Raw genomic sequence first — 27,305 nt, 5'->3', positions numbered from 1 at the left:
TCCACATTGTCATAGAGGAGGTGACTAGACTAGGGCCGTATCCACATTGTCATAGAGGAGGTGACTAGACTAGGGCCGTATCCACATTGTTATAGAGGAGATGACTAGACTAGGGCCGTATCCACATTGTTATAGAGGAGGTGACTAGACTAGGGCCTTATCCACATTGTTATAGAGGTGACTAGACTAGGGCCGTATCCACATTGTTATAGAGGAGGTGACTAGACTAGGGCCTTATCCACATTTTTATAGAGGTGACTAGACTAGGGCCGTATCCACATTGTTATAGAGGAGGTGACTAGACTAGGGCCGTATCCACATTGTTATAGAGGAGGTGACTAGACTAGGGCCGTATCCACATTGTTATAGAGGAGGTGACTAGACTAGGGCCTTATCCACATTGTTATAGAGGTGACTAGACTAGGGCCGTATCCACATTGTCATAGAGGTGACTAGACTAGGGCCGTATCCACATTATTATAGAGGAGGTGACTAGACTAGGGCCTTATCCACATTGTTATAGAGGAGATGACTAGACTAGGGCCATATCCACATTGTTATAGAGGAGGTGACTAGACTAGGGCCGTATCCACATTGTTATAGAGGTGACTAGACTAGGGCCGTATCCACATTGTCATAGAGGTGACTAGACTAGGGCCGTATCCACATTGTTATAGAGGTGACTAGACTAGGGCCGTGTCCACATTGTTATAGAGGTGACTAGACTAGGGCCGTATCCACATTGTTATAGAGGTGACTAGACTAGGGCCATATCCACATTGTTATAGAGGTGACTAGACTAGGGCCGTATCCACATTGTTATAGAGGTGATTAGACTAGGGCCGTATCCACATTGTTATAGAGGTGACTAGACTAGGGCCGTATCCACATTGTTATAGAGGTGACTAGACTACGGCCGTATCCACATTGTTATAGAGGTGACTAGACTAGGGCCGTATCCACATTGTTATAGAGGTGACTAGACTAGGGCCTTATCCACATTGTTATAGAGGTGACTAGACTAGGGCCGTATCCACATTGTTATAGAGGAGATGACTAGACTAGGGCCGTATCCACATTGTTATAGAGGTGATTAGACTAGGGCCGTATCCACATTGTTATAGAGGTGACTAGACTAGGGCCTTATCCACATTGTTATAGAGGTGACTAGACTAGGGCCGTATCCACATTGTTATAGAGGTGACTAGACTAGGGCCATATCCACATTGTTATAGAGGTGACTAGACTAGGGCCTTATCCACATTATTATAGAGGAGGTGACTAGACTAGGGCCTTATCCACATTGTTATAGAGGAGGTGACTAGACTAGGGCCGTATCCACATTGTTATAGAGGAGATGACTAGACTAGGGCCGTATCCACATTGTTATAGAGGAGATGACTAGACTAGGGCCGTATCCACATTGTTATAGAGGAGGTGACTAGACTAGGGCCGTATCCACATTGTTATAGAGGAGGTGACTAGACTAGGGCCGTATCCACATTGTTATAGAGGATGTGACTAGACTAGGGCCGTATCCACATTGTCATAGAGGATGTGACTAGACTAGGGCCGTATCCACATTGTTATAGAGGAGTTGACTAGACTAGGGCCGTATCCACATTGTTATAGAGGAGGTGACTAGACTAGGGCCGTATCCACATTGTTATAGAGGAGGTGACTAGACTAGGGCCGTATCCACATTGTTATAGAGGAGGTGACTAGACTAGGGCCGTATCCACATTTTTATAGAGGAGGTGACTAGACTAGGGCCTTATCCACATTGTTATAGAGGTGACTTATCCACATTGTCATAGAGGTGACTAGACTAGGGCCGTATCCACATTGTCATAGAGGAGGTGACTAGACTAGGGCCGTATCCACATTGTTATAGAGGAGGTGACTAGACTAGGGCCTTATCCACATTGTTATAGAGGTGACTAGACTAGGGCCGTATCCACATTGTTATAGAGGTGACTAGACTAGGGCCGTATCCACATTGTTATAGAGGAGGTGACTAGACTAGGGCCGTATCCACATTGTTATAGAGGAGGTGACTAGACTAGGGCCGTATCCACATTGTTATAGAGGAGGTGACTAGACTAGGGCCTTATCCACATTGTTATAGAGGTGACTAGACTAGGGCCGTATCCACATTGTCATAGAGGAGGTGACTAGACTAGGGCCGTATCCACATTGTCATAGAGGAGGTGACTAGACTAGGGCCGTATCCACATTGTTATAGAGGAGGTGACTAGACTAGGGCCGTATCCACATTGTTATAGAGGAGGTGACTAGACTAGGGCCTTATCCACATTGTTATAGAGGTGACTAGACTAGGGCCGTATCCACATTGTTATAGAGGAGGTGACTAGACTAGGGCCGTATCCACATTGTTATAGAGGAGATGACTAGACTAGGGCCGTATCCACATTGTTATAGAGGTGACTAGACTAGGGCCGTATCCACATTGTTATAGAGGAGATGACTAGACTAGGGCCGTATCCACATTGTTATAGAGGTGACTAGACTAGGGCCGTATCCACATTGTTATAGAGGAGATGACTAGGGCCGTATCCTCATTGTTATAGAGGAGGTGACTAGACTAGGGCCGTATCCACATTGTTATAGAGGAGGTGACTAGACTAGGGCCGTATCCACATTGTTATAGAGGATGTGACTAGACTAGGGCCGTATCCACATTGTCATAGAGGATGTGACTAGACTAGGGCCGTATCCACATTGTTATAGAGGAGGTGACTAGACTAGGGCCGTATCCACATTGTTATAGAGGAGGTGACTAGACTAGGGCCGTATCCACATTGTTATAGAGGAGGTGACTAGACTAGGGCCTTATCCACATGGTTATAGAGGTGACTAGACTAGGGCCGTATCCACATTGTCATAGAGGAGGTGACTAGACTAGGGCCGTATCCACATTGTCATAGAGGAGGTGACTAGACTAGGGCCGTATCCACATTGTTATAGAGGAGATGACTAGACTAGGGCCTTATCCACATTGTTATAGAGGTGACTAGACTAGGGCCGTATCCACATTGTTATAGAGGTGACTAGACTAGGGCCGTATCCACATTGTTATAGAGGAGGTGACTAGACTAGGGCCGTATCCACATTGTTATAGAGGAGGTGACTAGACTAGGGCCTTATCCACATTGTTATAGAGGAGGTGACTAGACTAGGGCCGTATCCACATTGTTATAGAGGAGGTGACTAGACTAGGGCCGTATCCACATTGTTATAGAGGAGGTGACTAGACTAGGGCCTTATCCACATTGTTATAGAGGAGATGACTAGACTAGGGCCGTATCCACATTGTTATAGAGGAGGTGACTAGACTAGGGCCGTATCCACATTGTCATATAGTGTCTTCAGAATGTATTTAAACCCCTTGACTTTTCCCACATTTTGTTATGTTCCAGCCTTATTCTAAAATTGATTGAAATGTTTTTTTTCCCCTCATCAATCTACACACAATACCCCATAATGACATCACAATACCCCATAATGACATCACAATACCCCATAATGACATCACAATACCCCATAATGACATCACAATACCCCATAATGACATCACAATACCCCATAATGACAAAGCAAAAACAGGTTTATATAAATATTTTCCATTTTTATTCAGACCCTTTACTTTGTTACTTTGTTGACTAACCTTTGACAGTGATTACAACATCATGAAGCTACCAGCATGGCACACCTGTATTTGGAGAGTTTCTCCCTTTCTTGTCTGCAGATCCTCTCAAGCTCTGTCAGGTTGGATGGGGAGCGTCGCTGCACAGCTATTTTCAGGTCTCTCCAGAGATGTTTGATCGGGTTGAAGTCCGGGTTCTGGCTGGACCCCTCAAGGACATTCCGAGACTGAAGCCACTCCTGCGTTGTCTTGGCTGTGTGCTTAGGGTCGTTGTCCTGTTGGAAGGTGAACCTTCACCCCAGTCTGAGGTCCCGAGCTGATCTGGAGCAGGTTTTCATCAAGGATCTCTCTGTACTTTGCTCTGTTGATCTTTGCCTCGATGCTGACTAGTCTTCCAGTCCCTGCTGCTGAAAAACATTCCCACAGCATGATGCTGCCACCACAATAGTTCACCGTAGGGATGGTGCCACCACAATAGTTCACCGTAGGGATGGTGCCAGGATTCTTCCAGACCTGACACTTGGATTTCAGGTCAAAGAGTTCAATCTTGGTTTCATCAGACCAGATAATCTTGTTTCTCATGGTCTTAGAGTCTTGAGGAGCCTTTTTGCAAACTCCAAGAGGGCTGTCAGGTGCCTTTTACTGAGGAGTGACTTCCGTCTATCCACTCTACCATTAAGGCCTGATTGGTATAGTGCTGCAGAAATGGTTGTCCTTCTGGAAGGTTCTCCCATCTCCACAGAGGAACTAGTGTTAGTCATTTAGTTCAGTTACCTTAGCTTTCTTGGGAACAGGAACAATGGTGGCCATCTTGAAGCATGTGGGAACAGCAGACAGGGATAAGGATTGATTGAATATGTCCGTAAACACACCAGCCAGCTGGTCTGCGCATGCTCTGTGGACGTGGCTAGGGATGCCGTCTCGGGCCGGCAGTCTTGCGAGGGTTAACACGTTTAAATGTTTTGCTCACGTCGGCCATGGAGAAGGAAAGCCCACAGTCTTTGGTAGTGGGCCACGTTGGTGCCACTGTATTGTCCTCAAAACACTCAAAGAGGTTGTTTAATTTGTCTGGAAGCAAGACGTTGTTGTCCACGGCGGGGCTGGTTTTCTTTTTCTAATCCGTGATTGACTGTAGACCCTGTGTTTGAGCCGTTGAATTGCGACTCTACTTTGTCTCTATACTGACGTTTTGCTTGTTTGATTGCCTTATAACACTGTTTGTATTCTGCCATGTTTCCAGTCGCCTTGATTAAATGTGGTAGTAAGTGCTTTTAGTTTTTCACAAGTGCTGCCATCAATCCACTGTTTCTGGTTAGGGAAGGTTTTAATAGTCACAGTGGGTACCACATCTCCTATACACTTCCTTATAAACTCACTCACTGCATCAGCGTATACGTCAATGTTGTTCTCTGAGGCTACCCAGAACATGTTCCAGTCTACATGATCGGAGCAATCTTGAAGCACGGAATCCGATTAATCAGACCAGCATGGGCGTTTCCTGTTTTAGTTTCTGCCTATTGGAAGGGAAGATACAAGATGGAGTCATGGTTGAATTTTCCTAAAGGAGGTCGGGGATAGGGCCTTGTATGCATCACAGAAGTTACAGCAGAAATGGTTGAGCGTGTTACTCACTCGTGTATTGCAATCGGAATGCTGATAGAATTTAGGTAGCCTTGTTCTCAAATGATCTTTGTTGAAATCCCCAGCTACAATAAATGCAGCCTCAGGATATATGGTTTCCAGTTTGCATAAAGTCCAGTGAAGGTCTTTGATGGCCGTCTTGGTATCCGCTTGCGGGGGAATGTACACTGCTGTGACAATAACCGAGGAGAATTCTCTCGGGAGATAATATGGTCGGCATTTGATTGTGAGGAATTCTAGGTCAGGTGAATAATAACGCTTAAGGTTTTCTAACAATGTAAGAAATAATATATAAATAAAACAAGATACTGCGCAGTTTCCTAAGGACTAGAAGCGAAGATGCCATCTCTATCGGTGCCATCTTGGAATCTTCTTCTTCGTCACCTCCCTGACCAAGGCCCTTCTCCCCCGATTACTCAGTTTGTCCAAGCGGCCAGCTCTAGGAAGAGTCTTGGTGGTTCCAAACTAGTTCCATTTAAGAATGATGGAGGACAATGCCTTCTTGGGGACCTTCAATGCTGCAGACATTTTTTGGTATCCTTCCCCAGATCTGTGACTCGACACAATCCTGTCTCGGAGCTCTACGGACAATTCCTTCGACCTCATGGCTTGGTTTTTGCTCTGACATGTACTGTCAACTGTGGGACATTATATAGACAGATGTGTGCCTTTCCAATTCATGTACAACCAATTGAAAATACTACAGGTGAACTCCAATCAAGTTGTAGAAACATCTCAGGGGTGATCAATGGAAACAGGATGCATCTGAGCTCATTTTCGAGTCTCATAGCAAAGGATCTGAATAATTATGTATGTCTGTTTTTTATATATAATACAGTTGCAAAAATAAAATAGAAACCTGTTAGCTTTCCCATTATGGGGTATTGTGTGGAGATTTCTTATAATTTTTTTTATTTAATAAATTTTAGAATAAGGCTGTAACGTAACAAAATGTTGAAAAAGTCAAAGGGTCAGAATACTTTCCAAATGCACTGTACCTTCACACCAACCTTGTGCCATACGGGGATATTCGGTAATACCGTTACCGAACACAAGGGGCGCTATGTTCAAACCCTATTGTGCCTCTGTAATCCAAAGGTTAGCACTGCTAACAACTACATGTAAAAAGCACATAGAGAATGTTAACTAAATGCTAGTGAGCGCAATTCAAAAACATACAGTCTCTGCCCTAAACTATTTGTAGGACAGACATCCTAGCTCATAGAGTTATATAAATAACTGAAGAATGCTGCATGCTCCAAACAAATATTAGCCAGCAAGGCTCTTGATCCAAAAGGGGATTCTCTACCAAGCGAAACATGATTTTGGAAGATGCTAACCACTTAGCTAGGTAGCTAACTACCTACTAAGTTAGCAAACCAAATGCACAACTGCAGAGCATTTAGCACATGTTAGACAGTTAACTTAATAGTTATGAGATATCTAGCTGGCAAATATTTAGTTGTGAATTCCATACTGTAACTAGATCACCAGGAGCATGCTGGACAACAAGGCTCCGGTCCCTGTGACTGGGGACCACCAGGAGTATGCTGGACAACAAGGCTCCGGTCCCTGTGACTGGGGACCACCAGGAGTATGCTGGACAACAAGGCTCCGGTCCCTGTGACTGGTGACCACCAGGAGTATGCTGGACAACAAGGCTCCGGTCCCTGTGACTGGGGACCACCAGGAGTATGCTGGACAACAAGGCTCCGGTCCCTGTGACTGGGGACCACCAGGAGCATGCTGGACAACAAGGCTCCGGTCCCTGTGACTGGGGACCACCAGGAGTATGCTGGACAACAAGGCTCCGGTCCCTGTGACTGGGGACCACCAGGAGTATGCTGGACAACAAGGCTCCGGTCCCTGTGACTGGGGACCACCAGGAGTATGCTGGACAACAAGGCTCCGGTCCCTGTGACTGGGGACCACCAGGAGCATGCTGGACAACAAGGCTCCGGTCCCTGTGACTGGGGACCACCAGGAGTATGCTGGACAACAAGGCTCCGGTCCCTGTGACTGGGGACCACCAGGAGTATGCTGGACAACAAGGCTCCGGTCCCTGTGACTGGGGACCACCAGGAGCATGCTGGACAACAAGGCTCCGGTCCCTGTGACTGGGGACCACCAGGAGTATGCTGGACAACAAGGCTCCGGTCCCTGTGACTGGGGACCACCAGGAGTATGCTGGACAACAAGGCTCCGGTCCCTGTGACTGGGGACCACCAGGAAGCTTCATAATGAAATAATGATGTGAAAGATGACCCTAAGAAGGTATATGTCACACCCTGACCATAGTTTGCTTTGTATGTTTCTATGTTTTGTTTGGTCAGGGTGTGATCTGAGTGGGCATTCTATGTTGGATGTCTTGTTTGTCTATTTCTATGTCTGGCCTGATATGGTTCTCAATCAGAGGCAGGTGTTAGTCATTGTCTCCGATTGGGAACCATATTTAGGTAGCCTGTGTTTCACTGTGTGTTTGTGGGTGATTGTTCCTGTCTCTGTGTTTTGCACCAGATAGGACTGTTTTAGGTTTCACTGTGTGTTTGTGGGTGATTGTTCCTGTCTCTGTGTTTTGCACCACATAGGGCTGTTTTTGGTTTTCCACGTTTATTGTTTTGTAGTGTTTCGTGTTTATCTTTTTGTTATTAAACATGGATCAAAGAAACCACGCTGCATTTTGGTCCGCCTCTACTTCACCTAAAGAAAGCCGTTACAGTATTCATCTTTATCTCATAGCGTATTGATTAGTAACGTATTGATTAATAACATATTGATTAGTAACATATTGATTAGTAACATATTGATTAGTAACATATTGATTAATAATGTATTGATTAATAATGTATTGATTAATAGCGTATTGATTAATAACATATTGATTAGTAACATATTGATTAGTAACATATTGATTAATAATGTATTGATTAATAATGTATTGATTAATAACATATTGATTAATAGCGTATTGATTAATAACGTATTGATTAATAACATATTGATTAATAACGTATTGATTAATAACGTATTGATTAATAGCGTATTGATTAATAACATATTGATTAATAATGTATTGATTAATAACATATTGATTAATAACGTATTGATTAATAACGTATTGATTAATAACATATTGATTAATAGCGTATTGATTAATAACGTATTGATTAATAACATATTGATTAATAGCGTATTGATTAGTAACATATTGATTAATAACATATTGATTACTAACGTATTGATTAATAACATATTGATTAATAACGTATTGATTAATAATGTATTGATTAATAATGTATTGATTAATAACATATTGATTAATAACGTATTGATTAATAACGTATTGTGCACGTTGACTGCAGGTATTCACTTAAAAAGTAGCTCCCCTTCTCCCTGTCTCTCTCCCCCATCTCTCCTTCTCCCTGTCTCTCTCCCCTTCTCCCTGTCTCTCTCCCCCTCTCCGTCTCCCTGTCTCTCTCCCCCTCCCCTTCTCCCTGTCTCTCTCCCCATCTCCCCTTCTCCCTGTCTCTATCCCCATCTCCCCTTCTCCCTGTGTCTCTCCCCATCTCCCCTTCTCCCTGTCTCTCTCCCCCATCTCCCCTTCTCCCTGTCTCTCTCCCCCATCTCCCCTTCTCCCTGTCTCTCTCCCCCATCTCCCCTTCTCAGGCGAGAGCTACGTGTGCGGCTCCATTGAGGTATTCAAGAAGCTCGACTACACCAAGAACATCAACCCCAACTGGTCTGTGAACGTCAAAGCTTCGTCTGGGGCGGCCGCCCGCGGGCCCCTTTCTCTGGGCAGCTCCAAGGCCGGACCGCCAGACACCCGGGACCAGGGGGTGAAGGATTTCATCCGGCCCAAGCTGGTGACGGTGGTGCGGAGCGGGATGAAGCCCAGGAAGGCTGTACGGATCCTTCTCAATAAGAAGACGGCCCATTCATACGAACAGGTCCTCACCGACATCACGGAGGCCGTCAAACTGGACTCTGGGGTGGTGAAGAAGATCTATACACTGGATGGAAAACAGGTGAGCGATGGAGACTACCCAGCAGCATACTGTATGAATCCAGACCAGAGACTAACCAGCAGCATACTGTATGAATCCAGACCAGAGACTAACCAGCAGCATACTGTATGAATCCAGACCAGAGACTAACCAGCAGCATACTGTATGAATCCAGACCAGAGACTAACCAGCAGCATACTGTATGAATCCAGACCAGAGACTAACCAGCAGCATACTGTATGAATCCAGACCAGAGACTAACCAGCAGCATACTGTATGAATCCAGACCAGAGACTAACCAGCAGCATACTGTATGAATCAGACAGAGACTAACCAGCAGCATACTGTATGAATCCAGACCAGAGACTAACCAGCAGCATACTGTATGAATCCAGACCAGAGACTAACCAGCAGCATACTGTATGAATCCAGACCAGAGACTAACCAGCAGCATACTGTATGAATCCAGACCAGAGACTAACCAGCAGCATACTGTATGAATCCAGACCAGAGACTAACCAGCAGCATACTGTAAATCCAGACCAGAGACTAACCAGCAGCATACTGTATGAATCCAGACCAGAGACTAACCAGCAGCATACTGTATGAATCCAGACCAGAGACTACTGTATGAATCCAGACCAGCATACTGTATGAATCCAGACCAGAGACTAACCAGCAGCATACTGTATGAATCCAGACCAGAGACTACCCAGCAGCATACTGTATGAATCCAGACCAGAGACTAACCAGCAGCATACTGTATGAATCCAGACCAGAGACTAACCAGCAGCATACTGTATGAATCCAGACCAGAGACTAACCAGCAGCATACTGTATGAATCCAGACCAGAGACTAACCAGCAGCATACTGTATGAATCCAGACCAGAGACTAACCAGCAGCATACTGTATGAATCCAGACCAGAGACTAACCAGCAGCATACTGTATGAATAACCAGACCAGAATCCACTAACCAGCAGCATACTGTATGAATCCAGACCAGAGACTAACCAGCAGCATACTGTATGAATCCAGACCAGAGACTAACCAGCAGCATACTGTATGAATCCAGACCAGAGACTAACCAGCAGCATACTGTATGAATCCAGACCAGAGACTAACCAGCAGCATACTGTATGAATCCAGACCAGAGACTAACCAGCAGCATACTGTATGAATCCAGACCAGAGACTAACCAGCAGCATACTGTATGAATCCAGACCAGAGACTAACCAGCAGCATACTGTATGAATCCAGACCAGAGACTAACCAGCAGCATACTGTGAATCCAGACCAGAGACTAACCAGAATCCAGACATACTGCAGCATACTGAATCCAGACCAGAGACTAACCAGCAGCATACTGTATGAATCCAGACCAGAGACTAACCAGCAGCATACTGTATGAATCCAGACCAGAGACTAACCAGCAGCATACTGTATGAATCCAGACCAGAGACTAACCAGCAGCATACTGTATGAATCCAGACCAGAGCATACTGTATGAATCCAGACCAGCTAACCACAGCATACTGAAATCCAGACCAGAGACTAACCAGCAGCATACTGTATGAATCCAGACCAGAGACTAACCAGCAGCATACTGTATGAATCCAGACCAGAGACTAACCAGCAGCATACTGTATGAATCCAGACCAGAGACTAACCAGCAGCATACTGTATGAATCCAGACCAGAGACTAACCAGCAGCATACTGTATGAATCCAGACCAGAGACTAACCAGCAGCATACTGTATGAATCCAGACCAGAGACTAACCAGCAGCATACTGTATGAATCCAGACCAGAGACTAACCAGCAGCATACTGTATGAATCCAGACCAGAGACTAACCAGCAGCATACTGTATGAATCCAGACCAGAGACTAACCAGCAGCATACTGTATGAATCCAGACCAGCAGCATACTGTATGAATCCAGACCAGAGACTAACCAGCAGCATACTGTATGAATCCAGACCAGAGACTAACCAGCAGCATACTGTATGAATCCAGACCAGAGACTAACCAGCAGCATACTGTATGAATCCAGACCAGAGACTAACCAGCAGCATACTGTATGAATCCAGACCAGAGACTAACCAGCAGAATCCAGACCAGAGACTACTACTGTATGAATCCAGACCAGAGACTAACCAGCAGCATACTGTATGAATCCAGACCAGAGACTAACCAGCAGCATACTGTATGAATCCAGACCAGAGACTAACCAGCAGCATACTGTATGAATCCAGACCAGAGACTAACCAGCAGCATACTGTATGAATCCAGACCAGAGACTAACCAGCAGCATACTGTATGAATCCAGACCAGAGACTAACCAGCAGCATACTGTATGAATCCAGACCAGAGACTAACCAGCAGCATACTGTATGAATCCAGACCAGAGACTAACCAGCAGCATACTGTATGAATCCAGACCAGAGACTAACCAGCAGCATACTGTATGAATCCAGACCAGAGACTAGCAGCCTGTATGAGACCAGCAACCAGCAGCATACTGTATGAATCCAGACCAGAGACTAACCAGCAGCATACTGTATGAATCCAGACCAGAGACTAACCAGCAGCATACTGTATGAATCCAGACCAGAGACTAACCAGCAGCATACTGTATGAATCCAGCAGCATACTGTATGAATCCAGACCAGAGACTAACCAGCAGCATACTGTATGAATCCAGACCAGAGACTAACCAGCAGCATACTGTATGAATCCAGACCAGAGACTAACCAGCAGCATACTGTATGAATCCAGACCAGAGACTATACTGTATGAATCCAGCAACCAGCAGCATACTGTATGAATCCAGACCAGAGACTAACCAGCAGCATACTGTATGAATCCAGACCAGAGACTAACCAGACCTGTATGAATCCAGACCAGAGACTAACCAGCAGCATACTGTATGAATCCAGACCAGAGACTAACCAGCAGCATACTGTATGAATCCAGACCAGAGACTAACCAGCAGCATACTGTAAATCCAGACCAGAGACTAACCAGCAGCATACTGTATGAATCCAGACCAGAGACTAACCAGCAGCATACTGTATGAATCCAGACCAGAGACTACCCAGCAGCATACTGTATGAATCCAGACCAGAGACTAACCAGCAGCATACTGTATGAATCCAGACCAGAGACTAACCAGCAGCATACTGTATGAATCCAGACCAGAGACTAACCAGCAGCAGTATGAATCCAGCAGAGACTACCAGCAGCATACTGTATGAATCCAGACCAGAGACTAACCAGCAGCATACTGTATGAATCCAGACCAGAGACTAACCAGCAGCATACTGTATGAATCCAGACCAGAGACTACCCAGCAGCATACTGTATGAATCCAGACCAGAGACTACCCAGCAGCATACTGTATGAATCCAGACCAGAGACTAACCAGCAGCATACTGTATGAATCCAGACCAGACCAGCAGCATACTGTATGAATCCAGACCAGCTAACCAGCATACTGTATGAATCCAGACCAGAGACTAACCAGCAGCATACTGTATGAATCCAGACCAGAGACTAACCAGCAGCATACTGTATGAATCCAGACCAGAGACTAACCAGCAGCATACTGTATGAATCCAGACCAGAGACTAACCAGCAGCATACTGTATGAATCCAGACCAGAGACTAACCAGCAGCATACTGTATGAATCCAGACCAGAGACTAACCAGCAGCATACTGTATGAATCCAGACCAGAGACTAACCAGCAGCATACTGTATGAATCCAGACCAGAGACTAACCAGCAGCATACTGAAATCCAGACCAGAGACTAACCAGCAGCATACTGTATGAATCCAGACCAGAGACTAACCAGCAGCATACTGTATGAATCCAGACCAGAATCCAGCAGCACCAGACCAGAGACTAACCAGCAGCATACTGTATGAATCCAGACCAGAGACTAACCAGCAGCATACTGTATGAATCCAGACCAGAGACTAACCAGCAGCATACTGTATGAATCCAGACCAGAGACTAACCAGCAGCATACTGTATGAATCCAGACCAGAGACTAACCAGCAGCATACTGTATGAATCCAGACCAGAGACTAACCAGCAGCATACTGTATGAATCCAGACCAGAGACTAACCAGCAGCATACTGTATGAATCCAGACCAGAGACTAACCAGCAGCATACTGTATGAATCCAGACCAGAGACTAACCAGCAGCATACTGTATGAATCCAGACCAGAGACTAACCAGCAGCATACTGTATGAATCCAGACCAGAGACTAACCAGCAGCATACTGTATGAATCCAGACCAGAGACTAACCAGCAGCATACTGTATGAATCCAGACCAGAGACTAACCAGCAGCATACTGTATGAATCCAGACCAGAGACTAACCAGCAGCATACTGTATGAATCCAGACCAGAGACTAACCAGCAGCATACTGTATGAATCCAGACCAGAGACTAACCAGCAGCATACTGTATGAATCCAGACCAGAGACTAACCAGCAGCATACTGTACCAGAGACTGAATCCAGACCAGAGACTAACCAGCAGCATACTGTATGAATCCAGACCAGAGACTAACCAGCAGCATACTGTATGAATCCAGACCAGAGACTAACCAGCAGCATACTGTATGAATCCAGACCAGAGACTAACCAGCAGCATACTGTATGAATCCAGACCAGAGACTAACCAGCAGCATACTGTATGAATCCAGACCAGAGACTAACCAGCAGCATACTGTATGAATCCAGACCAGAGACTAACCAGCAGCATACTGTATGAATCCAGACCAGAGACTAACCAGCAGCATACTGTATGAATCCATACCAGACGTATGAATGGAGCTGTCGCCCACACAGTAGCTCTATCTGTTCTGAGGTTCACTGTAGAGACCAAAATAACTTCCTGTGTCAACATCATTGATATTCCACCTCCTCTCCTCTCCTCTCTTCAGCTCACCCTCACAGTCATACAAAAATAATAACACACACAAGTATATGCACACACACACATCCTCATGTCTCGTCTCATGCAAACAGGTAAATTGAGGAGATGCTCCCTCTCTCTCTCTCTCCTCTCCTGGCACTAAAGACAGTGTTTACTACTGGGACTACCGGGTGTGTGTGTTTGTGATGGGGTCGTGTGTGTGTGTATGATGGGGTCGTGTGTGTGTTTGTAATGGGTTTGTGTGTGTTTGTAATGGGGTTGTGTGTGTTTGTAATGGGGTTGTGTGTGTTTGTAATGGGGTTGTGTGTGTTTGTAATGGGGTTGTGTGTCTCTCTGTCTTGCTCGTTCTCTTCAATTCAATTTCAATTTAAGGGGCTTTAATGGCATGGGAAACATACAGTTGAAGTCAGAAGTTTACATACATTTAGCTTCTGATAGGTTAATTGACATGATTTGAGTCAATTGGAGGTGTACCTGTGGATGTATTTCAAGGCCTACCTTCAAACTCAGTGCCTCTTTGCTTGACATCATGGGAAAATCTAAAGAAATCAGCCAAGACCTCAGAAAAATATTGTAGACCTCCACAAGTCTGGTTCATCCTTGGGAGCAATTTCCAAACTCCTGAAGGTACCACGTTCATCTGTAAAAATAATAGTGACCACGCAGCCGTCATACAACTCAGGAAGGATACGCATTCTGTCTCCTAGAGATGAACGTACTTTGGTGCGAAAAATGCAAATCAATCCCAGAACAACAGCAAAGGACCTTGTGAAGATGCTGGAGGAAACAGGTACAAATATATCTATATCCACAGTAAAACGAGTCCTATATCGACATAACCTGAAAGGCCGCTCAGCAAGGAAGAAGACACTGCTCCAAAAGCACCATTAAAAAAGCCAGACTACGGTTTGCAACTGCACATGGGGACAAAGATAGTACTTTTTGGAGAAATGTCCTCTGGTCTGATGAAACAAACATAGAGCTGTTTGGCCATAATGACCATCGTTATGTTTGGAGGAAAAAGGCGGAGGATTGCAAGCTGAAGAACACTTTCCCAACTGTGAAGCACGGGGGTGGCAGTATCATGTTGTGGGGATGCTTTGCTGCAGGAGGGACTGGTGCACTTCACAAAACAGATGGCATCATGAGGGAGGAAAATAATGTGGATATATTGAAGCAACATCTCAAGACATCAATCAGGAAGTTAAAGCTTGGTCGCAAATGGGTCTTCCAAATGCACAATGACCCCAAGCATACTTCTAAAGTTGCGGCAAAATTGCTTAAGGACAACAAAGTCAAGGTATTGGAGTGGCCATCACAAAACCCTGACCTCAATCCTATAGAACATTTGTGGGCAGAACTGAAAAAGAATGTGCGAGCAAGGAGGCCTTACAAACCTGACTCAGTTACACCAGCTCTGTCAGGAGGAATGGGACAACATTCACCCAACTTATTGTGGGAAACTCAAGTTCAACAATTTAAGGGAAATGCAACCAAATACTATTTGAGTGTATGTAAACTTCTAACCTATTAGGAATGTGATGAAAGAAATACAAGCTGAAATAAGTAATTCTCTCTACTATTATTATTATTATCTGCAAATGTAAATATTCTTAGAATAAAGTGGTTATCCTAACTGACCTAAGACAATTTTTACTAGGATTAAATTTTTACATTTACATTTAAGTCATTTAGCAGACGCTCTTATCCAGAGCGACTTACAAATTGGTGCATTCACCTTATGACATCCAGTGGAACAGTCACTTTACAATAGTGCATCTAAATCTTAAGGGGGGTGAGAGGGAATACTTATCCTATCTTAGGTATTCCTTAAAGAGGTGGGGTTTCAGGTGTCTCCGGAAGGTGGTGATTGACTCCGCTGTCCTGGCGTCGTGAGGGAGTTTGTTCCACCATTGGGGGGCCAGAGCAGCGAACAGTTTTGACTGGGCTGAGCGGAAGCTGTACTTCCTCAGTGGTAGGGAGGCGAGCAGGCCAGAGGTGGATGAACGCAGTGCCCTTGTTTGGGTGTAGGGCCTGATCAGAGCCTGGAGGTACTGAGGTGCCGTTCCCCTCACAGCTCCGTAGGCAAGCACCATGGTCTTGTAGCGGATGCGAGCTTCGACTGGAAGCCAGTGGAAAGAACGGAGGAGCGGGGTGACGTGAGAGAACTTGGGAAGGTTGAACACCAGACGGGCTGCGGCGTTCTGGATGAGTTGAAGGGGTTTAATGGCACAGGCAGGGAGCCCAGCCAACAGCGAGTTGCAGTAATCCAGACGGGAGATGACAAGTGCCTGGATTAGGACCTGCGCCACTTCCTGTGTGAGGCAGGGTCGTACTCTGCGGATGTTGTAGAGCATGAACCTACAGGAACGGGCCACCGCCTTGATGTTGGTTGAGAACGACAGGGTGTTGTCCAGGATCACACCAAGGTTCTTAGCGCTCTGGGAGGAGGACACAATGGAGTTGTCAACCGTGATGGCGAGATCATGGAACGGGCAGTCCTTCCCTGGGAGGAAGAGCAGCTCCGTCTTGCCGAGGTTCAGCTTGAGGTGGTGATCCGTCATCCACACTGATATGTCTGCCAGACATGCAGAGATGCGATTCGCCACCTGGTCATCAGAAGGGGGAAAGGAGAAGATTAGTTGTGTGTCGTCTGCATAGCAATGATAGGAGAGACCATGTGAGGTTATGACAGAGCCAAGTGACTTGGTGTATAGCGAGAATAGGAGAGGGCCTAGAACAGAGCCCTGAGGGACACCAGTGGTGAGAGCGCGTGGTGAGGAGACAGATTCTCGCCACGCCACCTGGTAGGAGCGACCTGTCAGGTAGGACGCAATCCAAGCGTGGGCCGCGCCGGAGATGCCCAACTCGGAGAGGGTGGAGAGGAGGATCTGATGGTTCACAGTATCGAAGGCAGCCGATAGATCTAGAAGGATGAGAGCAGAGGAGAGAGAGTTAGCTTTAGCAGTGCGGAGCGCCTCCGTGATACAGAGGAGAGCAGTCTCAGTTGAATGACTAGTCTTGAAACCTGACTGATTTGGATCAAGAAGGTCATTCAGAGAGAGATAGCGGGAGAGCTGGCCAAGGAAGGCACGTTCAAGAGTTTTGGAGAGAAAAGAAAGAAGGGATACTGGTCTGTAATTGTTGACATCGGAGGGATCGAGTGTAGGTTTTTTCAGAAGGGGTGCAACTCTCGCTCTCTTGAAGACGGAAGGGACGTAGCCAGCGGTCAGGGATGAGTTGATGAGCGAGGTGAGGTAAGGGAGAAGGTCTCCGGAAATGGTCTGGAGAAGAGGGGAGGGGATAGGGTCAAGCGGGCAGGTTGTTGGGCGGCCGGCCGTCACAAGACACGAGATTTCATCTGGAGAGAGAGGGGAGAAAGAGGTCAGAGCACAGGGTAGGGCAGTGTGAGCAGAACCAGCGGTGTCGTTAGACTTAGCAAACGAGGATCGGATGTCGTCGACCATCTTTTCAAAATGGTTGACGAAGTCGTCTGCAGAGAGGGAGGAGGGGGGGGAGGGGGAGGAGGATTCAGGAGGGAGGAGAAGGTGGCAAAGAGCTTCCTAGGGTTAGAGGCAGATGCTTGGAATTTAGCGTGGTAGAAAGTGGCTTTAGCAGCAGAGACAGAGGAGGAAAATGTAGAGAGGAGGGAGTGAAAGGATGCCAGGTCCGCAGGGAGGCGAGTTTTCCTCCATTTCCGCTCGGCTGCCCGGAGCCCTGTTCTGTGAGCTCGCAATGAGTCATCGAGCCACGGAGCGGGAGGGGAGGACCGAGCCGGCCTGGAGGATAGGGGACATAGAGAGTCAAAGGATGCAGAGAGGGTGGAGAGGAGGGTTGAGGAGGCAGAATCAGGAGATAGGTTGGAGAAGGTTTGAGCGGAGGGAAGAGATGATAGGATGGAAGAGGAGAGAGTAGCGGGGGAGAGAGAGCGAAGGTTGGGACGGCGCGATACCATCCGAGTAGGGGCAGTGTGGGAGGTGTTGGATGAGAGCGAGAGGGAAAAGGATACAAGGTAGTGGTCGGAGACTTGGAGGGGAGTTGCAATGAGGTTAGTGGAAGAACAGCATCTAGTAAAGATGAGGTCGAGCGTATTGCCTGCCTTGTGAGTAGGGGGAAGGTGAGAGGGTGAGGTCAAAAGAGGAGAGGAGTGGAAAGAAGGAGGCAGAGAGGAATGAGTCAAAGGTAGACGTGGGGAGGTTAAAGTCGCCCAGAACTGTGAGAGGTGAGCCGTCCTCAGGAAAGGAGCTTATCAAGGCATCAAGCTCATTGATGAACTCTCCGAGGAACCTGGAGGGCGATAAATGATAAGGATGTTAAGCTTGAATGGGCTGGTAACTGTGACAGCATGGAATTCAAAGGAGGCGATAGACAGATGGGTAAGGGGAGAAAGAGAGAATGACCACTTGGGAGAGATGAGGATCCCGGTGCCACCACCCCGCTGACCAGAAGCTCTCGGGGTGTGCGAGAACACGTGGGCGGACGAAGAGAGAGCAGTAGGAGTAGCAGTGTTGTCTGTGGTGATCCATGTTTCCGTTAGTGCCAAGAAGTCGAGGGACTGGAGGGAGGCATAGGCTGAGATTAACTCTGCCTTGTTGACCGCAGATCGGCAGTTCCAGAGGCTACCGGAGACCTGGAACTCCACGTGGGTCGTGCGCGCTGGGACCACCAGATTAGGGTGGCCGCGGCCACGCGGTGTGGAGCGTTTGTATGGTCTGTGCAGAGAGGAGAGAACAGGGATAAACAGACACATAGTTGACAGGCTACAGAAGAGGCTACGCTAATGCAAAGGAGATTGGAATGACAAGTGGACTACACGTCTCGAATGTTCAGAAAGTTAAGCTACGTAGCAAGAATCTTATTGACTAAAATGATTAAAATGATACAGTACTGCTGAAGTAGGCTAGCTGGCGGTGGGTGCGTTGTTGACACTACACTAATCAAGTCGTTCCGTTGAGTGTAATAGTTTCTGCAGTGCTGCTATTCGGGGGCTAGCTGGCTAGCTAGTAGTGTTGTTTACTTTACGTTGCGTTAAAAGAACGACAATAGCTGGCTAGCTAACCTAGAAAATCGCTCTAGACTACACAATTATCTTTGATACAAAGACGGCTATGTAGCTAGCTATGTAGCTAGCTACGATCAAACAAATCAAACCGTTGTACTGTAATGAAATGAAATGAAAATGTGATACTACCTGTGAATGCGACCGGGTTGTTGAGTTCTATTCAGTAGACATTGGCTAGCGTTGGCTAGCTAGCAGAGTCTCCTACGTTAAGGACGACAAATAGCTGGCTAGCTAACCTCGGTAAATTAAGATAATCACTCTAAGACTACACACTCTAAACCTAAACAACACAATTATCTTGGAACGAAGATACGAAGACCGCAAAGACAGCTATGTAGCTAGCTAACACTACACTAATCAAGTCGTTCAGTTGAGTGTACTAGTTTTTCCAGTGCAGCTAATCAGTGGACGTTAGCTAGCTGGCTAGTGAAGACTACGTTAGGACGGCGAAATACGATAATTACGCAATTATCTTTGACACAAAGACGGCTATGTAGCTAGCTGAGAAGAAATTGCTAAGATTAGACAAATCAAACCGTTGTGCTATAATGAAATATAATGAAATGTAATGAAATGTAATGAAAAAGTTATACTACCTGCGGGAGCGAAGTGCGATGCGACCACTCGCTCCAAACCGGAAGCAAATGTCATATTAAATGTCAGGAATTGTGGAAAAACTGAGTATAAATGTATTTGGCTGAGGTGTATGTAAACTTCCGACCTCAACTGTATGTTAACATTGCCAAAGCAAGTGAAATAGATCATAAACAAAAGTAAAATAAACAATAAAAAATGAACAGTAAATATTATATATATATATATTTTTCAAAAGAATAAAGACATTTCAAATGTCATATTATGTGCAAATAGTTAAAGTACAAAAGGGAAAATAAATAAACATAAATATGGGTTGTATTTACAATGGTGTTTGTTCTTCACTGGTTGCCCTTTTCTCGTGGCAACAGGTCACACATCTTAATGGCACACTGTGGAATTTCACCCAGTAGATATGGGAGTTTATCAAAATTGGGTTTGTTTTCTAATTCAATGTGGGTCTGTGTAAACTGAGGGAAATATGTCTCTCTAATATGGTCATACATTGGGCAGGAGGTTAGGAAGTGCAGCTCAGTTTCCACCTCATTTTGTGGGCAGTGACAGCAATAATGGAGAGGGACACCAGACAAGACACAGAGACAGCAACAGAATATTAGGATATGAAGGAGAGAGACCAGACAAGACACAGAGACAGCAAGACACAGAGACAGCAACAGAATATTAGGATATGAAGGAGAGAGACCAGACAAGACACAGAGACAGCAAGACACAGAGACAGCAACAGAATATTAGGATATGAAGGAGAGAGACCAGACAAGACACAGAGACAGCAACAGAACAGCAACAGAATAATGATGTAGAGAGAGACCAGACAAGACATAGAGACAGCAACAGAAGAATGAGATATGATGAAGAGAGACCAGACAAGACATAGAGACAGCAACAGAAGAATGCGATATGATGAAGAGAGACCAGACAAGACATAGAGACAGCAACAGAATAATAAGATACGAAGGAGAGGGACCAGACAAGACACAGAGACAGCAACAGAATAATAAGATACGAAGGAGAGGGACCAGACAAGACACAGAGACAGCAACAGAATAATAAGATACGAAGGAGAGGGACCAGACAAGACACAGAGACAGCAACAGAATAATAAGATACGAAGGAGAGGGACCAGACAAGACACAGAGACAGCAACATAAGCTGAAGTGTTCTACAACATTATGATGAGGTGGTAAAACTGACTAAATTAAATGAATCACAGAGTCCTTATAACCTATAGACCCTTAAATTAATTGAATCATAGATTCCTTAAATGAATTGAATCATAGAGGCCTTAAATGAATTGAATCGTAGAGGCCTTATAACCTATAGACCCTTAAATGAATTGAAGCATAGAGTCCTTATAACTTATAGACCCTTAAATGAATTCAATCATAGAAGTCCTTAAATGAATTGAATCATAGAGTCCTTATAACTTATAGACCCTTAAATTAATTGAATCATTGAAGTCCTTAAATGAATTGAATCATAGAGTCCTTATAACCTATAGACCCTTAAATGATGTTACCTCAAATGTTATGTAATCGAAAACATCAAACAACATTAGCTAGTAGAACTGTCAAAATATCTTAGAACTCATTATACAAGGATCACTTGGACACATGTGTCTTTATATTCATAAATAGAACACCGGTTCCCATGGTTACTATGACCCCTGGGTGTTCTTGGCCTATCCACTGGGGGATGGAATATATATATATATATATTTTTAAACTAGGCAAACCAGTCCCTCTTGCTTTAGCCCACATAGCATTTCGTTGCCTTATGATTTTTGTAAGTTCCTTAGTAAACCAAGGGTTCTCTGTTAATCTGGTTGGCACCCTGCCAACACACAGCTTAGATAAAAATGTGATCTAATCAAAATCAAAATGATCTATTCTTTCCATTTGTTCCGTTCCTATAACAAAATGTGCACCAAGATGAAACTGAATACTAAGTGAAACACATTGCTTTTCAATGCCACACCAGCCAGCCAGTCAGCCAGCCAGTCAGTCAAGCCAGCCAACCAGCCAACCAGCCAGCCAGCCAGCCAGCCAGCCAGCCAACCAGCCAGTCAGTCAGCCAGCCAGCCAACCAGCCAACCAGCCAGTCAGCCAGCCAGTCAGTCAGTCAGCCAACCAGCCAGCCAACCAGCCAACCAGCCAGCCAGCCAGCCAGCCAACCAGCCAGTCAGTCAGTCAGCCAGCCAGCCAACCAGCCAGCCAACCAGCCAGCCAGTCAGCCAACCAGCCAGTCAGCCAGCCAGCCAACCAGCCAATCAGCCAGCCAACCAGCCAGTCAGTCAGCCAGCCAGCCAGCTGACCAGCCAGTCAGTCAGCCATCCAGCTAACCAGTCAGCCAGCTAGCCAGCCAGTCAGCCAGCCAACCAGCTAACCAGTCAGCCAGCCAGTCATTCAGGTATCCAGATCCCCTTGTTATCCCAACTAACTCTCTGTGGTGCGTTCTGAAAAATCCTCAGGATCAGGTTTTCCTTGAGAAATCTCCTGCTATGGATTAGGTTAGGATCAGACTGTATTTAATACAAGGAAATGGCACCCTATTCCCTACATAGTGCACTACTTTAGACCAGAGGCCTATGGAACACTATTCCCTACATAGTGCACTACTTTAGACCAGAGGCCTATGGAACACTATTCCCTATATAGTGCACTACTTTAGACCAGAGGCCTATGGAACACTATTTCCTATATAGTGCACTACTTTAGACCAGAGGCCTATGGAACCCTATTCCCTACATAGTGCACTACTTTAGACCAGAGCCCTATGGCACCCTATTCCCTATATAGTGCACTACTTTAGACCAGAGCCTCATGGCACCCTATTCCCTATATAGTGCACTACTTTAGACCAGAACCCTATGTCAGGGTTAGGGAGAGATGGAGGGGGACCGAGAGAGATGGAGGGGGACAGGGAGAGATGGAGGGGGTCAGGGAGGGATGGAAGGGGTCAGGGAGAGATGGAGGGGGTCAGGGAGAGATGGAGGGGGACAGAGAGAGATGGAGGGGGTTAGGGGGAGATGGAGGGGGTCATGGGGAGATGGAGAAGGTCAGGGAGAGATGGAGTGGGTCAGGGAGAGATGGTTCGTAACTGAATCTAGACTGACTCAGTCCCAGACTCCCCTGAAGCCGTGGTAGTGAATAGATCAAATCAGGGCTGTAGTGATAAAACTATAGGTGGGTAGATGCAGATGGCCATTCGGCTGTGAATAAAGTAACCTGTCCTATACTTTCAATGCTTTTCCCGCGATAGCTTTTACGTGTGTTTACCATTCACTACACCACTGGGTTGTTGTAACTCTAGAAACGACACCAACCCAGGCCACTATGTGTGACCGTGGTAGTATGTGTGACCGTGGTAGTATGTGTGACCGTGGTAGTATGTGTGACCGTGGTAGTATGTGTGACCGTGGTAGGGATATGTGTGACCGTGGTAGGGATATGTGTGACCGTGGTAGGGAATATATGTGAGACCGTGGTAGGGAATATGTGAGACCGTGGTAGGGAATATGTGTGACCGTGGTAGTATGTGTGACCGTGGTAGGGAATATGTGTGACCGTGGTAGTATGTGTGACCGTGGAAGGGAATATGTGTGACCGTGGTAGTATGTGTGACCGTGGAAGGGAATATGTGTGACCGTGGTAGTATGTGTGACCGTGGTAGGGATATGTGTGACCGTGGTAGGGATATGTGTGACCGTGGTAGTATGTGTGACCGTGGTAGTATGTGTGACTGTGGTAGTATGTGTGACCGTGGTAGTGTGTGTGACCGTGGTAGTATGTGTGACCGTGGTAGGGAATATGTGTGACCATGGTAGTATGTGTGACCGTGGTAGGGACTAAGTGTGACCGTGGTAGTAGGTGTGATCCTGGTAGGGATTAGGTGTGACCGTGGTAGGGAATATGTTTGACCGTGGTAGGGAATATGTGTGACCGTGGTAGTGTAGGTGACCGTGGTAGGGACTAAGTGTGACCGTGGTAGTAGGTGTGACCCTGGTAGGGAATAGGTGTGACCGTGGTAGGGAATAGGTTTGACCGTGGTAGGGAATATGTTTGACCATGATAGGGAATAGGTGTCACCGTGGTAGGGAATATGTTTGACCGTGGTAGGGAATATGTGTGACCGTGGTAGGGAATAGGTGTGACCGTGGTAGTATGTGTCACCGTGGTAGGGAATATGTTTGACCGTGGTAGGGAATAGATGTGACCGTGGTAGGGAATATGTTTGACCGTGGTAGGGAATAGGTGTGACCGTGGTAGTATGTGTGACCGTGGAAGGGAATATGTGTGACCGTGGTAGTATGTGTGACCGTGGAAGGGAATATGTGTGACCGTGGTGGTATGTGTGACCGTGGTAGGGATATGTGTGACCGTGGTAGTATGTGTGACCGTGGTAGTATGTGTGACCGTGGTAGTATGTGTGACCGTGGTAGGGAATATGTGTGACCATGGTAGTATGTGTGACCGTGGTAGGGACTAAGTGTGACCGTGGTAGTAGGTGTGATCCTGGTAGGGATTAGGTGTGACCGTGGTAGGGAATATGTTTGACCGTGGTAGGGAATATGTTTGACCGTGGTAGGGAATATGTGTGACCGTGGTAGTGTAGGTGACCGTGGTAGGGACTAAGTGTGACCGTGGTAGTAGGTGTGACCCTGGTAGGGAATAGGTGTGACCGTGGTAGGGAATAGGTTTGACCGTGGTAGGGAATATGTTTGACCATGATAGGGAATAGGTGTCACCGTGGTAGGGAATATGTTTGACCGTGGTAGTATGTGTGACCGTGGTAGGGAATAGGTGTGACCGTGGTAGTATGTGTCACCGTGGTAGGGAATATGTTTGACCGTGGTAGGGAATAGATGTGACCGTGGTAGGGAATATGTTTGACCGTGGTAGGGAATAGGTGTGACCGTGGTAGTATGTGTGACCGTGGTATGGAATAGGTGTGACCGTGGTAGTATGTGTGACCGTGGTAGGGAATAGGTGTGACCGTGGTAGTATGTGTGACCGTGGTAGGGAATAGGTGTGACCGTGGTAGTATGTGTGACCGTGGTAGGGAATAGGTGTGACCATGGTAGTATGTGTGACCGTGGTAGGGAATATGTGTGACCGTGGTAGTATGTGTGACCGTGGTAGGGAATAGGTTTGACCGTGGTAGGGAATATGTTTGACCATGATAGGGAATAGGTGTCACCGTGGTAGGGAATATGTTTGACCGTGGTAGTATGTGTGACCGTGGTAGGGAATAGGTGTGACCGTGGTAGTATGTGTCACCGTGGTAGGGAATATGTTTGACCGTGGTAGGGAATAGATGTGACCGTGGTAGGGAATATGTTTGACCGTGGTAGGGAATAGGTGTGACCGTGGTAGTATGTGTGACCGTGGAAGGGAATATGTGTGACCGTGGTAGTATGTGTGACCGTGGAAGGGAATATGTGTGACCGTGGTGGTATGTGTGACCGTGGTAGGGATATGTGTGACCGTGGTAGTATGTGTGACCGTGGTAGTATGTGTGACCGTGGTAGTGTGTGTGACCGTGGTAGTATGTGTGACCGTGGTAGGGAATATGTGTGACCATGGTAGTATGTGTGACCGTGGTAGGGACTAAGTGTGACCGTGGTAGTAGGTGTGATCCTGGTAGGGATTAGGTGTGACCGTGGTAGGGAATATGTTTGACCGTGGTAGGGAATATGTGTGACCGTGGTAGTGTAGGTGACCGTGGTAGGGACTAAGTGTGACCGTGGTAGTAGGTGTGACCCTGGTAGGGAATAGGTGTGACCGTGGTAGGGAATAGGTTTGACCGTGGTAGGGAATATGTTTGACCATGATAGGGAATAGGTGTCACCGTGGTAGGGAATATGTTTGACCGTGGTAGTATGTGTGACCGTGGTAGGGAATAGGTGTGACCGTGGTAGTATGTGTCACCGTGGTAGGGAATATGTTTGACCGTGGTAGGGAATAGATGTGACCGTGGTAGGGAATAGGTGTGACCGTGGTAGTATGTGTGACCGTGGTATGGAATAGGTGTGACCGTGGTAGTATGTGTGACCGTGGTAGGGAATAGGTGTGACCGTGGTAGTATGTGTGACCGTGGTAGGGAATAGGTGTGACCGTGGTAGTATGTGTGACCGTGGTAGGGAATAGGTGTGACCATGGTAGTATGTGTGACCGTGGTAGGGAATATGTGTGACCGTGGTAGTATGTGTGACCGTGGTAGGGAATAGGTGTGACCGTGGTAGTATGTGTGACCGTGGTAGGGAATAGGTGTGACCGTTTACAAATGAATTTAAAATGAAAAGCTGAAATGTCTTGAGTATTCAACTCTTTTGTTGTTTAGCCTAAATAAGTCGCATAAAAAGTTTCACGGACTCACTCTGTTTTGCAATAATAATTAATTATAATAATAATAATTGTGTTTAATGTGATTTTTAAATGACTACCCCATCACTGCACCCCCCAACACACAATTATCTGTAAGGTCCCTCAGTCGAGTAGTGAATTTCAAACACCGATTCAAAGACAATGACCAGGGAGGTTTTCCAATGCCTCGCAAAGAAGGACACCTATTGGTAGATGGGTAAAAATAAAAAACAGCAGACATTGAATATCCCTTTGAGCATGGTGAAGTTATTCATTACACTATGTATCATTACACCCAGACACTACAAAGATACAGGCGTCCTTCCTAACTCAGTGTATCATTACACCCAGACACTACAAAGATACAGGCGTTCTTCCTAACTCAGTGTATCAATACACCCAGACACTACAAAGATACAGGCGTCCTTCCTGACTCAGTGTATCAATACACCCAGTCACTACAAAGATACAGGTGTCCTTCCTAACTCAGTGTATCAATACACCCAGTCACTACAAAGATACAGCTGTTCTTCCTAACTCAGTTGCCAGAGAGGAAGGAAACCACTAAGCGATTTAACCATGCGGCCGATGGTGACTTTAAAACAGTTACAGAGTTTAATGGATGTGATAGGAGACAACTGAGGATGTACCAACACCACTGTAGTTACTCCACAATACTAACCCAATTGACAGAGTGAAAAGAAGGAAGCCCGTACAGAATACAATATATTACAAAACATGCGTCCTGTTTGCAACAAGGCACTAAAGTAATACTGCAAAACATGTAACTTAAGGGCAGCAGTTAAATATTGTTGGGACAGTAACCGGAAGGTCACTGGTTCAAATCCCAGAGCCGACTAGTTTAAAAATCTTGAGTAAAGCTCTTAACCCTAATTTCTCCTGTAAATCGCTCTGGATAAGAGTGTCTGCTACATTATTGAAATGTACATTCTGAAGCCACTGTCACTCTATAAACTAGATGAGCTACGGCCCTGGTATAT

At 46.1% G+C, this 27,305-nt stretch overlaps 2 protein-coding genes across 2 annotated transcripts in view; one reads left to right on the top strand and one right to left on the bottom strand.

Moving 5' to 3' along the window:
• LOC124015443 (mucin-2-like) overlaps nucleotides 1-27,305 on the bottom strand; it is a 312,521-nt gene that overhangs the window by 60,787 nt on the left and 224,429 nt on the right. The gene's annotated exons all lie outside the window — the stretch shown is intronic.
• Nucleotides 1-27,305, top strand: part of LOC123990952 (serine/threonine-protein kinase DCLK1-like) — an 84,012-nt gene that overhangs the window by 9,277 nt on the left and 47,430 nt on the right. Inside the window, exon 2 of the mRNA XM_046292006.1 lies at nucleotides 8,975-9,333. Within this exon, the coding sequence (XP_046147962.1) occupies nucleotides 8,975-9,333 (359 nt within the window). The remainder of the gene's footprint in view (nucleotides 1-8,974; nucleotides 9,334-27,305) is intronic.

This window comes from Oncorhynchus gorbuscha, linkage group LG02 (genome assembly GCF_021184085.1).
Source record: "Oncorhynchus gorbuscha isolate QuinsamMale2020 ecotype Even-year linkage group LG02, OgorEven_v1.0, whole genome shotgun sequence".
NCBI lineage: Eukaryota > Metazoa > Chordata > Actinopteri > Salmoniformes > Salmonidae > Oncorhynchus > Oncorhynchus gorbuscha.
This window is presented reverse-complemented; position numbering and strand designations above follow the sequence as displayed.